Raw genomic sequence first — 14887 nt, forward strand, 5'->3', positions numbered from 1 at the left:
GAAGGCCTATGTTTGACTTGCTCCTGACTATGATGCTTTGGATGTTGCCAACAAAATTGGGATCATCTAAACTGAGTCCAGCTGGCTAATTCTAAGTATAAATTTTTCACACACACACACACACAAATGGAAACACCATGGGGCAGTTCTAGTCTGTCCTACAGGGTTGCTGTGAGTTGGGGTAATTTGATGGCTTTTAAAGAAATAATTTCAAGAACATCTTTCTTCATATTCACTGATGTCCTGGCAGACAGACAAGTAGGAATAGGTAACCTCAACTCAAACCCTAACGAAACTCATGATCTCAGGTGGGGATCACACCATCCCACCTGCTAACTGCATCTGCTTCCACTAGCTTATATTCGTGAGCTTCTGGTAGAGCCTGTTCCTGGTCCCTACCCTATTCCTAGTATCTGGAATGGTGCGCGGTACATGACAAGTGCTAAGTGCTAAACAAGTAACTGCACACTGGGATGTCACCACGAGAAGGATGCTGAACACCACCACTGCCTGCTCATTCGATTCCAACTCGTCGTATCAGACGAGAACTATGGCTCATGGGGTTTTAATGACTGAGTTTTCAGGCTTCCTTTGGAGGCACTTCTGGGTGGGTTCAGAGGCTGTGAGTCGCAGGGGAGGAGATTGCCCACCACATCCTGTGGAGCTGGATTTGAACCGCCTGAGGTGCCACCTTTGGGTTGGCCATGCCATTTCCTCCCTGCTGGAGCTGCTTCTAGAAAGAGCACAGCTCTAAAAACTCTACGAGACAATTCTCCTTGTCGTGTAGGGTCGCTCTGAGTCGGAATTGCTTGGGTGGCTATCAGGAGAGGTTTTTTGGGAAGTTTTCAGGTTTCCCGGCATCCGTTTTTTGAGCTTTGGTGTGGTACAATGGATCTGGCTGATTCAGATCACCAGCTGGCTGCTTTGTGGGTATAAAATGCGGTGGCCTGTTTCTGCAGAGATTTCCCCTACCTTCCCCCAGAAAAGTTTCTTGTTATCGTTGTTGTGTGCCATTGGATCAAAACCAACCCACAGCTGACCCTCCAGCAGGTTTTTAGAGGCAGTAAATCACACAGGTCAAGGACTGCAGCCTTCAGTATGGATTAAGGCTCAATGTCAAGAAGACCAAGATTCTCACCACTGGACCAATTGGTAGCAGCAGGATGGATAGTGAAGAGATTGAGATTGTTCACAGCTTTAGTCTGCTTGGCTCCACAATCAACACCCTTGGCACCAGCAGTCAGGAAATTAAAAGACATATTGTGAGGGGAAAGTCTACTGTTAGGGACCTCTCCAAAGTACTGAAGAGCAATGGTGTCTTTCTGGAGACTAAGGTGTGTCTGATACAGGCCATGGTCTTTGCTATCACTTGTTATGCATCAGAGTTGAACAATGACTAAGGAGGATGTAAGGAGAACTGATGCCTTTGAGGTTTGGTGTTGTAGAAGAGTATTGAGGGTACCATGGACTGCCAAGAAGACAAACAGATTCATGCTGGAGAGGGTTAAACTGGGCTGCTCCTTGGAGGCAAGGATTCTGAGGCTTCGTCTGACATACTTTGGACATGTAGTAAGGAGGGACCGGTCCTTGGAGAGGGACATCATGCTTGGGAGGGTGGAGGGACAGCACAGGAGGGGAAGGCTCCCTATGAGGTGGATTGCTTCAGCGACTGGGGTAATCGGGATGGGTATATTGTAGACAGTGCGATTGGCACAGGACAGAGCAGAGTTTAGGGCTGTTGTACATACTGTAGCTATGAGTCGCAAACAACTCAATGGCACATAACAACAACAACAAATCACATGGGAGGAGATCTCCCATTCTTCTCCATGGAGCAGTTGGTAGATTCGAACTGCATGCCTTTGGGAATTCAGCACAGCTTCTTACTACTAGGCCATTTAATCCAACCCCATGTTGTGTAGATTAAAAAAAACAACAACACACCCTAGAACCCATGAGGTAAAGTGTCTTCCTTTCCATAAATCACAGAGCAAGCGGTGAATGAGATGGAAAATAGACAGAAAAACTGTCACAGCCTTTTCTCCTTTGAATCAGTCTGACTGATCCAAACTAGGTATGAGCTGTTATTATTGTCAGGTGTTGTGGAATCCATTTCTATTCCCAGTGACAACATGTGGCAGTAGAGCTGCCCCCACGGGAGTTTGTAGACCACAATCATTACAAGAGCAGGTGGCTAGGTCTGTGTCCTGACAGGCTACCGGGGGGGAGGGGGTTGAATTGCCAGTTTTAGTCCTCAGCAGATCACTTCACCATTGGTCCACCAGGACTGCTTCGGGATGACATGTTGTTGTTGTTTTGACTGCTGTCGAGTCGAGCACAATTCATAGCGGCCCCATGAACTAAAGGCCTGAAGCCCTTCCACAACCATTACCATTTATCAAAGTTCACAGACATAGTACTATGAAGTTACATTTTTCTTTCTTTTTTTTTTTTTTTTAAGGAAACCTATGGCCTAGTGGCAAGAAGTTGTGCTGCAATCCCAAAGTCCACCAGCCACTCCACCGGAGCAGGATAGGCCATTTCATCCTGTGTGATTTGATGCCTTTGAAAAACCACTGGAAGGTCAGCTGTGGATCAGTTCTGACCGTACGGCACACAACAACAACAGCAACAAACAACCACATCCCACTTTAGTTTGTCACTGTTCCATCATTAAACTCCCCCCTCCCTTACCACTATGACCCACCCACTGCCTTTGAGTCAGTTGTGATTCGTGGAGACCCCATAGGGCCCAGCAGCACTACCCATGGGGTTTTCCTAGGCTTTAAATCTCTACAGAAACAGGCCACCGCATTTTATACCCACAAAGCAGCCAGCTGGTGATCTGAATCAGCCAGATCCATTGTACCACACCAAAGCTCAAAAAACGGATGCCGGGAAACCTGAAAACTTCCCAAAAAACCTCTCCTGATAGCCACCCAAGCAATTCCGACTCAGAGCGACCCTACACGACAAGGAGAATTGTCTCGTAGAGTTTTTAGAGCTGTGCTCTTTCTAGAAGCAGCTCCAGCAGGGAGGAAATGGCATGGCCAACCCAAAGGTGGCACCTCGGGCAGTTCAAATCCAGCTCCACAGGAGGTGGTGGGCAATCACCTCCCCTGCGACTCACAGCCCCTGAAAACCCGCTGGAGGGTCAGTTAGGAGTTGGTTTTGACTTGATAGTAATTAGCTGAATTTGAACTAATCAGTGGGGAAACAGCCTCATCTTTCTCCTGTGGAGCAAGCAGCAGATTTGAACAGCTGACCTTTTCATTAGCACTCAGGCACTCTACCCACTGTGCTGTCAGAGCTTCCAGTTACAGCCCACAGTGTCTGAGGACCTCTGACCGGCCCAACCTTGCTGGTTCAGACTGAGTCCTCATTTGCCTTGGCTTGCATAGATAATATGTCACAGAAGGGACCTCCTGGTCACAGAACCCAAGAGAGGGTGGCTTTTGTGTCTAACTGAGGGTTGGACACAGCTGGGCCCAGGGGTGGTGTCACAGGCTCCGAAGAGTAATTGCCTGGAAATGAGACCGGCTCAAAATATCTTCGATGTGACAATAAAATTCTGTTAGTGCAGAATCCGGCCTGGAAAAGTCTGTCCTGTTAGGTCAGCTAATTGCAAATGAGTCAGTGACTCGTTTTCCCTCGTGGTGAAGAGGCCATTGAGAGAGGGGGCTGAAGGGCTCACTGGCCTGCTGATTCACGCCACCAATGATGCATCTATTTAGTCTAGCCAGGGCAGCCGGGGCTAGCCCACGGTACCATCCTCACTCTCCACACTTCACATCCGGTGGCCTGTGCATGCGGGGTGCTTCGGCATGCTGGGCACAGGGTCCAGAGCTCAGCCCAGAATAAAGGCCCTTTCTGTTGAGGGCTCCATGACAGGAAGTTACCACTCTCTGGGTCAAATCACAGGCTGGTGTTTTGCTTTTTTTTGTTTTATTTTCTGATGGAGGTAAAGTCACCAGCAGTTCCCATTCACAGTGAAGAGAATTTTGTGTGTATGGTGCGTATTTGTGTGTGTGTGTGTGTGTGTGTGTGTGTGTGTGTGTGTGAGTGGGGAGTATATGAATTAAAGTTTTCCTCATGTGACTGTGACTTAGGTCCATCTCAGCTGGAACTGACCCTGGGATCTTTGGAACCATATTTGGAAGTTCTATTTTAAGGTCATAGCTCCCCACACCAAGGGTTGACTTTCCTACAGTTGGACGACAAAGAATGAGCCCTTTATGCCTGACCCTTGCCAAGTCAGCTGTTACTGGAGTAAGGGGTGAAAGGTGACCCAAACAGTCAGGGGCACAAACAGTTTTTCTATGAAAGGCAGCTCTCACTGCACAGAGGCTCAGCCACTGGGCTCGCTGGAGGCAGGCTTCCTCTTAGCTTCTTCTGGAACAGGAAGTAGCCCCCGACCCCATCTTTGTTAGGGACTCTTCCATTGAGCTTTGAGGGTCAGCACCAGCTGAGGTAATTATAAGTCAAGTACTTAATATTGAAAATGTGTCCATCGTCTTCCTCTTCTTAGAGTCATAGGATCGGAGTCCACGTAACCACAGGAAGAGGTCTGGTGAATGGCCAGTTTGGTTCAACAATTCAACCCTTTGGTTTTACAGATGTGGGAACTGAGTCCAAGCAAGGGGTAGTGGCGTCCTGGGTATCTAATATCAACGTCTCCCAAAAAGTTGGAACCAATTCATAGCTGACCTTTCTGAAGGTTTCTGAGGCTGTAAAATGCATGGGAAGGAGATTGCCCGTCCTTCTTCCACAGAGAACTGATTCGAACTGCCAGATAGGTACCACCCATGGCTTATTAGCAGCACAACTCACCTAAGCCACCAGAGCTCCCTTGTATTAACCTAGTTCCAGAGTAAAAACTATAGGCTTCCTGACTTCCAGCCATTGTTGCTTCCACCACTTCAGTCTATTAATCCATTAATTCATCCATTTCACTGACAAGTTTTTACTGAGTACCAATTAAGGGCCAGTCCTTGCTGAGAATATCAAGGCAAAAAACCCAAAGGGCCTGATTCTGCTCTCGCAGCGCTCGAAGTGTGGTGTTACAAGGGCTGATAGCATTCTATAGAAAAGGGAGGTAACTGTGCACCAGGCCTTGCTTACCTCCCCCGCCCTCCCACCACCACTATTGCCACTGGGAAGAGGTCCTATGATTATCCCCATTTTCCAGAGGAGAAAATAGAGGTCCAGAACTAAAGAGGTGGAGCTGGTACTCGAGCCTGCTAAGTCTGGCTCTATAGTCAGAGAGCTTACACCACTTTTGGTTGTCTGAATTTTATTCGCTTTGGCACAAAGATGCTTTTGTTAAGGAACTTTAAACTCAGCTCAAGGACTTGCTGGCCCCAAGCAGCTTTTAGGACTCAGTGGCTAAAGAGTCTATGAGTTGGGTAATTGGCTAGACCTTGGTCATACAGGTGCACATGGAGGAATAGCTCATTTTACTCTGGTTCACTCTACGTTTATTTCTAGGCAGGCAGCCTTTGGATGATCAACTGGTTTTGAAGTTTGAGGGACCTCAGATCACATTTCTGTCTGCTGGTAGAGTGGGCTCTACAAATACATGTTAACTGTGCTAGCAAAGGATTTTACAATTGTATGTTGTCTTTTTGGGAGGGCATGGGATAGGGAACCTGGGAAAGGGCAGCTGTCATCATCCCTTGTTCACCCTGTACACAATCGCAGCACAGTGGCAGCAAGAGTGTTTTCCCAGAGAACTCCACCCTCATGCGCTAATTCAGAACTTGTGAGCATTCAGGCAGGGCTGGGAAGATCACCTTCCTGTCACCCACAAAGAGAGCATGTGCTGTGCAAGCAAGCAGCACAAACAAGAGCACGTATATGCTGCTGTTTCCAGAAACAAGCCATGTAGAATGATCTTGAGCAATTTAAGTGCTGGGAGGCCAGACCTCGGGGAAGAAAAGACCACAAGCTGGGAAAGGTGAAAGGTCAGAGACAGAAAGGAAGACCCTTAACAAGATGGATTGACAACAGTGAATACCACCCATGGGCTCCATCACGTGAGAGATGATGAGGATGGCATGAGATAGGACATGGTTCAGACCTGTTGTTCATAGGGTTTCTATGAGTCACAGTTGACTCGATGGTACAAAGAGTAGACTTATGCACCACACAGTTGTAGCATAGTCCTTCTTTAAGGCATGCGTTAGAGGTCTTTATTTGCAGAAGTTGGTTTCAGCTACAGGGGTATTAGCGACCACTTACATTTCTTGGAGCATTATTCTGTGATTGGGATTTCAGTTCACATTAACCTTTCCCCCTGTGAGTCTAATAGAGTGAAGTATGGTATTCAGTACCCAGGTGCAGAAAAGCTAGCCTTCTTTCTACCCTGGAAAGCTGACACTAAAAGCACTGCAGTGGTTTTTCCTGCTATGTTGAACCAGAAATCCACAGAGCCAACAAAGGCAAGAGAGAAGGTGTGCTGGGTGGTGATCCTTTAGTGATCTGAAACTTATCAAGATGAATGGCAATATTCAAGGTGTGGAACTTCTTAACGCTGAAGAATTTGCTTTTGAATCTGCTCTGCTCCCACTTAGTGCATGCATACCCAACAAAACCCACCGTCATCAAGTTGATTCTGACTCAGCTACCTCCATCAGTTTCCAAGGCTGTAAATCTTTTACAGGAGAAGACTGTTCAACTTCCTCCTTGAAAGAGTCTTGTGTATCCAAACCACCTACCTTTCAGTTAGCAGCCTGATATGACATCACCAGGACTCCTTAGTGGATACACAGACTGGGGGGGGGGGGAAATTGCCTTCTCAACCTGTCTCCTCACCTTTAAAAACTGAAGAAAAATGTTTTGTTTTTTTCCCCCAAGGTTGCCATGAAGATGATATTAAGTGTTCATACTTGAAAGTGCCCAGGACTGTGCCTAATGCCTCCATGTTAATGAAAAATAAGACAAAGAATATTTTCTCTTTGGACAGTACTTCCCCACATTGAGGTAGGTTTGGGCCTCGAACTTACTAACTTCCTGGGTCAAGATGTTATATAACTAATTTCTACCTACCCTAGTTTTCAAATGGAAACTAAGGCACAGAACACGAGAGAGGAGTGAGAGGAGTGAGGGAGTGAGAGAGAGAGAAAGAGAAAAGAGAGAAAAAGAGAGAGAGAGATATTATTGTTGTTATGTTCCTTTGAAAAGACTGCAACTCATAGCGACCCTATGAACAACAGATCTGAACTTGGTCCTATCTTGTGCCATCCTCACTGTCTCCAGTATACCTGAGCCCATTGTTATAGTCACTGCATCAATCCATATTGTTGAGGGTCCTCACTAACAATGTGTCCAAAGAACGTGAGACAAAGCATCACCATCTTGGCTTCCAAGGAAGATCCTTGTGGGTGTTTTAGGAGGAAGTATCTAAAACCATGCTAAGGTCCATAGCGCATGACAGAGAGGAAGCTAGTCAAGCATCCTCTCACCCACTCACACTAAATCTAGATTCAAAGAGCTCCTCCTTGCACTTTCATTTAGTATATTGATACTACTCATTACAGGTTGTGTTCCAGTTGGGAACAGATGTGCCTTCCAGAGCAAGTGACGCAGGCCTATCTGGGATCCACAGAGACTGCATAGGGACTGTATTTTGGCCTTTTTTTATGGCAAAGAAATAGTAAAGAAGTATCACCTGTGGAAACCAATTTCTGTGAATTCCTAAGAAAGTGTTATAGAGTGAAGAAAGAGGGACGATGGTGCCAGCAACTGTGGGTTTGGTATGTCCTCTTAGCTTGATTTTGCTAGAATATTGACTCCTCCTGGAGTGCGAAAGCCAGCATGCTGTCTGTCTATGCTGCTGTATTCTTAAATTTCAAGGCTGGAGCAGTGCCTACCACATAGTGGCATCCAAGAGACATTCAAGGGGTGGGTGGAGGAATGACTGGGTGGAGTGAGAGGATGGATGGATGGATGGATGGATGGATGGATGGATGGATGGATGGATGGATTGTGCTGCTTTTGCTATGTACAATGTGACTCAGCCCATGGCAGCAGTTCTGAGTAAGTTAGTAAATCACAGAGAGAAGCCCAGACAGTATTCCCAGAGGAGCATTACCTAAGGAGCCGGCATCTCTGTGTGACGCAGTTGGAGACCTCTAATGAATGCCCTGGGTGATGATTTAGTGGAATCAACTCCATGGCTTGTCTGGGGAGCAGAGCAGGATTCCCTTTGGTATTGCAGATGGAAATCCAAACAGACACCTGTTGGCCCCCAGTGCCTGTGTGTTGTGGGTACATTGTCTTTGGTGTCCTCCCTCCAAGGCACCAAGGGCTGATGTAATTGCAGCCTCTACTCTAGCTCAAGATCCGCCATCTTTCTCCTAGGCCTGCAAACTCTCTATAGCACAACTCTCTGCTGTTACCCATGCCCTGCCTTTCTAACTCATCACAGTGGCTGCCAGACGTGCACACTGTCTTGAGCACAAACCGTCATGTCTAAGCCTGGCTAGGAAGCCTCTCAGACTGCCCTGCACCTGCAAGACCTCCCTCACTTATTTTCTCAAGAAACACTTAACTGAATTCCTAAGTATGAGAAGTGACAGAGGGCAGTTCTTAAGAGCCTGGACAGAGACTCAGACTGTCAGAGTTCAAATCCTTGGGCAGGTTAGGCAACCTTCCATAACCACACTTTCTCTTCTGTGGATGTGCAAAGTGCTTTCAGCACAGAGCCTGGCATATGGCAAGTACTTATTATAAGTTAGCTCTTCCTTCTCCTAGGTAGCTCTAGTGGCTTAATGATAAGGAGTTGCACTACCAACCCAAAGGCATTTGGTTCAAATCCACCAGTTGCTTCACAGGGCAATGATGGGAAATTTCCTCCAATGCAATTGAAAGCCTCTAAACACCTGCTGGAGCGTCACCTACAAATCAGCTCTGATTCCATGATACGTAACAATTGTTTTTTTCTGATAGGTGCTATATCCTATAACATGGGGAAGCTAGACTTATTGTCTTCAGGGATCTTGTAACCTCAGGCAGGAGCATGACTTGAAAAGGCAGAGATGGGAGAAAGGGGTGAGAAGTGCTGCCAGTGGAGAAGAGCCTGGAGGTTGTGTGAGGACAAAGGAGTGGCACCTCAAAGAAGAAGGGGGGAGTGCCAGGAAATGCTGCCAAGAATGAAATATTCTTCCTGCATGACAAGCAGAAGAGTTGGCGAGGAGACAGTCCAACTGGAGTGAACGGGAGCTGCAAAGACGGGGACACTTGATGCCTAAGGGGGAGCTGACCATGGGTTGACATGTCGGGGGTCAAGAGTGAAGGCTTGAGGGACCAAGCCAGAAAAAGTGGGTAGGAGGGATAATAACTATTCTTGAGAAATGTGCTAAGGAAGTGAACTTGACCTTGAAAAACAATAGGGAGTCAGTGCAGGAGAGTGGCAATGGTCAGAATCATCCCTACCGCCAACAAAGACTTCTCCAATTGCAGTGCAGTGGACAGGTCACAGATGGGGCATGTGGAGATTAATGGGAAGATGCTTGTCTCACTGAGGTGAGAAATGATCAAGGTCTGAGCAGAGACAAGCACAGTCAGGCTCAGAGGCCCTTAGGATGTAGGATGGAATGTCACTGGTGACCTGTTGTTTGTACGTGAGGGCGGATGTATGACAAAGAGGCCAAGAGGCATAGAATGTCCAACACTGTCGTGACAGATGGAGCCCCAGTTTCCATTCACCACAGCTTTCAGGGCCCTAGTTAGCTTGACCTGTGACTTGACTGTGATCTGAGAAAAGTCCCATTTCAGGAGGATTCTTCTGGAAAGATTACACGTGTGGGGTGGGCTATCAAGAAGAAGCCAGAAGGCCAGGTAGAATGACGCCAAGATAGTGGTCCTGACAGGACTTGATGGGGGTCTGTGCCAAGAGGGTAGAGGTGGGAAAGAAGGGTGAAAGGTCCAGTCTGAGGGTTGCTCACAGAAAAGGGCAAGGGGCATGGAGGGTTTTGGTGAGAGAAAAGAGGGGATGCAAAGAGAACCATTTAGCACCAATGTGCATGAGAAAGTGGAGTGCGAATGAAGATGAGTGGATGTTTACTACAAGCTACAAGCCAGTCCCTGGAGAGTAGTCCCTTGGAGATGACACAATGAAAATACCATCCTGCCTCGGGTGGCACTCAGGCTGCACACACATTAATGCTCATTAACGGTGTAACACTAGGCCCCAAGCACATCGAGGCCTGGGTAAGCCAGCAGGGCTGCCGACTCACCTGTGCAGAGCTTCGGTGGTACGGGGAGTAGTGGAGTGGCCCGGAGATGGCCGTGTCGTGAGGCAGGGCAGGATACTGGCTCTGCATTGGATGAGGATGCTGGTTGCCATAGCTCCCGTAGTTATAGCTTCCCGTGTATCTGCAGTGCATGGAGTACATGGAATTTTGTGAGCACATTTCAGTGAGCACATATCAGTTTGCACCTTTAAAAATCAACCTCACCTATTTTTTTCCCCCTTTTTATTTTTTTTCCATTTTCCTCCTTTTTTTTTTTTAAAAAAAAAGTCCTTTCTTCTTCTGATGTTTACCAACTCCTCTCTGAGGCTCTGTGGTGCTATGTCTTCAATCTCAGAGCGTGCCACCTCCCTGGGACACCACCTCCCTCCTGACCTAGTCAGTGCTCAGGGAATGGACACTAGGCCCAAGCAAAACATGCTTAATGACGGAAACCAGCTAGTCCCTTTGCATTCACAAGCCCCATGTTGTATCCTGAAGCCAAATCACACAGAGAGAAGACGTTCCTCTGGGATTAATGCTTTGCTATTATTACTCAGCTTCTGTGTCCCCACTGTGGACAGGGGTGCCCTGTGCATCTTTCAGTTCCCTCTTGGGGGACAGTGTCAGGGCAGGGCCGACCTGGCTCAGCCTAGCTCCACCTAGCTCTGTGGCCTTGGGCTACTCACAACTTTGTTCCTCATACCTGTGAAAATACTGCATATGGGCGCCTTTGTGTGTAAAGACAAGGCCTGGTGGCACTCAGGTTAAGCACTTCGATTACCAGAAAGGTTACCCATTGGAAACTACCCAGTGGCTTTGTAGGAGCAAGACCTGCCCATCTATTCTTATTTTTTTTAAATTTTATTTTATTTATTTTTTATATTTTGCGTGTGTGTACCATTGAATCAGATCCAACTGGTACAGGAGGAGATTGCCCCTCCTTCTCCAGCGGAGCAACTAGTGGATTTGAACAGTGCGGTGTTTGTATTGCAGCGTAGCTTCTTGCCACTAGACCACCAGAACTTCCTTGCCCATCAATTTTTGTAACGGTAACAGTCAAGAGAGGCCTATGGGGCAGTGCTGTTCTGTCATGTAGGGTCACCATGAGCTAAAAATGGACATGCTGGTGTACAACAGCATAACAAACTTCTAGATATAAGACATTATTCTTATTGGTAATAATGGCTTACAGCAAAGATGCCAGCATATGATCCACGGGAGTGTCTGTTATTCTGCCATCCCCCAGAACCAAGAAGCCTCTTGAAACCGTGTCCTAAATCCATTCTAAACGTGCGTGGGAAATACTCTGAAAACATTGCCTGGATCTAAGGAAGTAGGCCTCTTCTACGGGCAACGCCTGGCCTGCCTGAGCTTGGCCACCTGTGCAGAAGGGCCAAGAGGCCACCCCCCACCCCTTTTCTATGACCTGTTCCCAGCCTAATAGACATAGGCTAGGGAATGGAAGCAGAGAGGACTCAGGATGCCCTTAGGAACAGCAGAAGTGTTTTAAGACCACTGCACAAAAGACTACATATATATGGTTTCTTTTAACACATGCATACAAAACAAGGTGCTGTGATTCAGAGAGCACTATTGAATGGATTTGTGCTTCGTCCATCACAGAAGTGTCGCTATGTAAATTTTGTTTTCAAGCACAGGCAAAAACAAATGCCTTGCTTATTTAGGATACAAAGCACCACTGGAACCCTCCGGGGGCCTCCAGCAGCCATCAGGTTGGGATTACCTGCTTCATAAAAGACTCAGATCTACCAGCCAGCGTTATAGGCTACTGTACCCAGAGGGTCCGGGGCACTGATCAGAGGGCGTCAGGGGGAAGGAACCCAGGCTTTAAAGCTGACACGCATTTACCTTGATCTGGGTGCTACTGCTTACCAGCTTAAGTCAATCACCAGAGTCCCAGTGCCCTCATCTGTAAAATGGGGACACTGACAACGGCCTCCTGCAGGTGGCAACAGACTTCAAGGAAGGGCAAGGGTCTGCCTGTTGTTGGAGCGGCATCCCTGCAAAGTCACCTACCCGTGCTCCTCTCTGTGGGGGTACACCGGTATCCTGTGTGCCACGGAGGAGGAAGGCACGTGAGTGCTCCTCATACAGGACAGCTGTTGGGAGTTCTCAGCCGGGGACCCCGCAGCCGTCGTCACTGTGTACGTCAGGGACCACGTATATGACTGCATCGCGCCTGCAGAGACACATTGAGAGGTGTCAGCCACTAGCAACAGTTCCTGGACCCCAGTTCTCCCTGGGACCCTTGGGCAGTTTCCTACTGTTAAACTAAAGGCCAAAGTCTTTACCAAGACCTGTGTCTCTGGCCCTGCTGACTTTATCAAAGCCACTTCCCCACCCCTACACTTCCTCTTCGTCCATCTGCTTCAGTCTTAACAGCCTTTTATTTTCTCCTGGGTATCATGGTTCTCAGCACCACAGGACCTTTGCACGTGCAGTTTCTGCTGCCTGGAACATTCATTCTTCCCCTAGTACCAGCTGTTCTTCATCTCTCGTTCAATCCAGAAAAATCTCCCACTAACACCAGTCTAAGAGCCCTGGTGGGCATAGTGGGTTATGCGGTGAGCTGCTAACCAAATGGTCAGCAATTTGAACCCACTAGCTACTCGAAGAGCAAAAGATGAATTAGTCTCTTCTCATTAAGCCCTAGGGACTTCGAGACCCAGTGGAAGGTCCCCAATGATCCGGATCTGCCCAATAGCAGCTGGTTTGGGTTGAGTTTGGTAGCACAGGAGAAGATCATGCCCCTCAATGAATGGCAGGCCTTCACAGCTCCTACTGCACCTGATGATCCTACACCTGTTAGTGAACATGGCTATGCGATGCCTACTCTCCATCAGACCACAAACTCCATGAAGGTAGGGCCTTTGTCTCTATTACCTACCACTGGATCACCAGTGCTCAGCAGCCAAAGCACTTGTTAAGAAATATTTTTGCAAGGCAAAAGGGAAAGGAATGAGGAAGAAAAGGAGAGAGGGAGGGAAGAGCCAAAGAGAGGCCGGGCTTTGATTCTCAACACTTAACAGGTGTTAAGGATCCAACAAATTGCTTTAAGCAAACCTAAGTAGATTACTGGGTCCTGCTTGTCCAAGTCTTTTTGAAGATTATTCGTGACCTGGTGGTGACCTACTCTATACATGTTAGTCGGTCTGTTTCTTTACTGTTTAATTGGATACCTTGAAAGTGCTAAAGTCTGGAAATACACCGCCACCATCCCCCTCAATACAACCAAAAGCCCTCGCGATGCTTAGAATGTGAGCTAAGCGTTGCATAAAAAATTTAGACAAATGACAAATACAGCATGGTGCCACTGTTATAAAATGGGACTGACATAGGGGTTGGGGGAGAATGAGAAAGATGGGACAACTTATGTATACTGCATTAAAACCGAGAGGGAGAGAACTGTGTGAAAGGGGCATATGATTAGGCATTATTAGTCCAGAATGAAGGCTGCACAGTGGAGTGGACTTGGGGGGAGAGATTGTATAATAATGAAAGAATTATTTTTTACTTTTCAAAGAGAAGAGAGAACTGGAGGGGGGGTGAGGGGTGGGCAGGGAGGAAAGTGCAACAATGAATGAATGGAAATCCAATGTCTCTGTAAACGTTCATCATCATCATCATTTAAAAAATTTAGACAGGGACTCCAGAAATCACTATTAGCAACAATAAGCTCACCAGACCACTTACTAGCTGCTCAGTTTTAAACTGTGCTCGTGCAGTGGAAGGACTTAAGCCTGTCTCACCAGGTGGAGGGAATAGGAGACTGCGTAGCCACCAGGGAAACTGAGCACTTGGTTGAGGGAAGCCACATTGGAGGTGAAATAAACAAGGAACATGGCCTCCAAAACTGGACTTTGTACAGCAGAGCACTGTTGTCTGGAAATCCCATGGGGAAGATTCAGGAGAGGTTTTTGCTTTAAAAAGTCAGCCCTAATTCTATCTCAAAGACCATATAAGCAGCTACCCATTGACATTGGGTAGCTACCCTGGCATCGAATAGCAAGAGGAAACAAAAGGTTGGCAGGCTGGCCCTGTGCCAGTGATACCCAGTACTTTTAGAACTATCTTCAAGTAATGCAGAAATGGAGTTCTAAATAGATACTTTTCTAACTAAGAAGAACCCTAGAGTGATCCCTTTTGTAGACTGGAAAATCTTTTAGAATGCAAGTAATGTCCATTTTCTTTTTAAAATGACACAACAAAGATTCATTACAAAAGCAGGCAAGGAGAGGGCATGCATTGAGCATCTCCTCTAGGCCAGGGACATGTCTTATCAACACTCTCAAGTGATAGCATTATACTCCGTTTATGGACGACAAAACAGAAGGCTAAGTCTGAATAACTCTTAAGGGAGCTTACAGGGAAACAGGAGGGAGCTCTCTCCAGTGGCCTAGAGGTCAGGTGTGGTGCTGCCAACCTAAAAGGAATGCAGTTCGAATCCACAAGCTGCTCCACAGGAGAAAGATGGCCAATCTCCTCCTGTGCAATTTATAGCCTCCAAAAACCTGCGAGAGGGTCGGCTACGAGTTGCTTCTGACTCAACAGCATATAACAATAAGACAGAAGATGGCCTGGTGATGCAGCGGTTAAGAAGTTTAGCTGCTACCCAAAAGATGCTCAATTTG

At 47.2% G+C, this 14887-nt stretch overlaps 1 protein-coding gene across 2 annotated transcripts in view; it reads right to left on the reverse strand.

Annotated features, from left to right (window-relative positions):
• The window catches only part of RFX4 (regulatory factor X, 4 (influences HLA class II expression)), a 292151-nt gene that overhangs the window by 14845 nt on the left and 262419 nt on the right, over positions 1-14887 (reverse strand). For both annotated transcript variants that reach the window (XM_006897540.1, XM_006897541.1), the window contains 2 exons: positions 12273-12435; positions 10239-10377 (listed from right to left, as the gene is read on the reverse strand). In XM_006897540.1, the coding sequence (XP_006897602.1) occupies positions 10239-10377; positions 12273-12435 (302 nt within the window). The remainder of the gene's footprint in view (positions 1-10238; positions 10378-12272; positions 12436-14887) is intronic.

The sequence above is a fragment of the Elephantulus edwardii genome, unplaced genomic scaffold (genome assembly GCF_000299155.1).
Source record: "Elephantulus edwardii isolate Elephantulus edwardi_28Jun2011 unplaced genomic scaffold, EleEdw1.0 scaffold00211, whole genome shotgun sequence".
Lineage (NCBI taxonomy): Eukaryota > Metazoa > Chordata > Mammalia > Macroscelidea > Macroscelididae > Elephantulus > Elephantulus edwardii.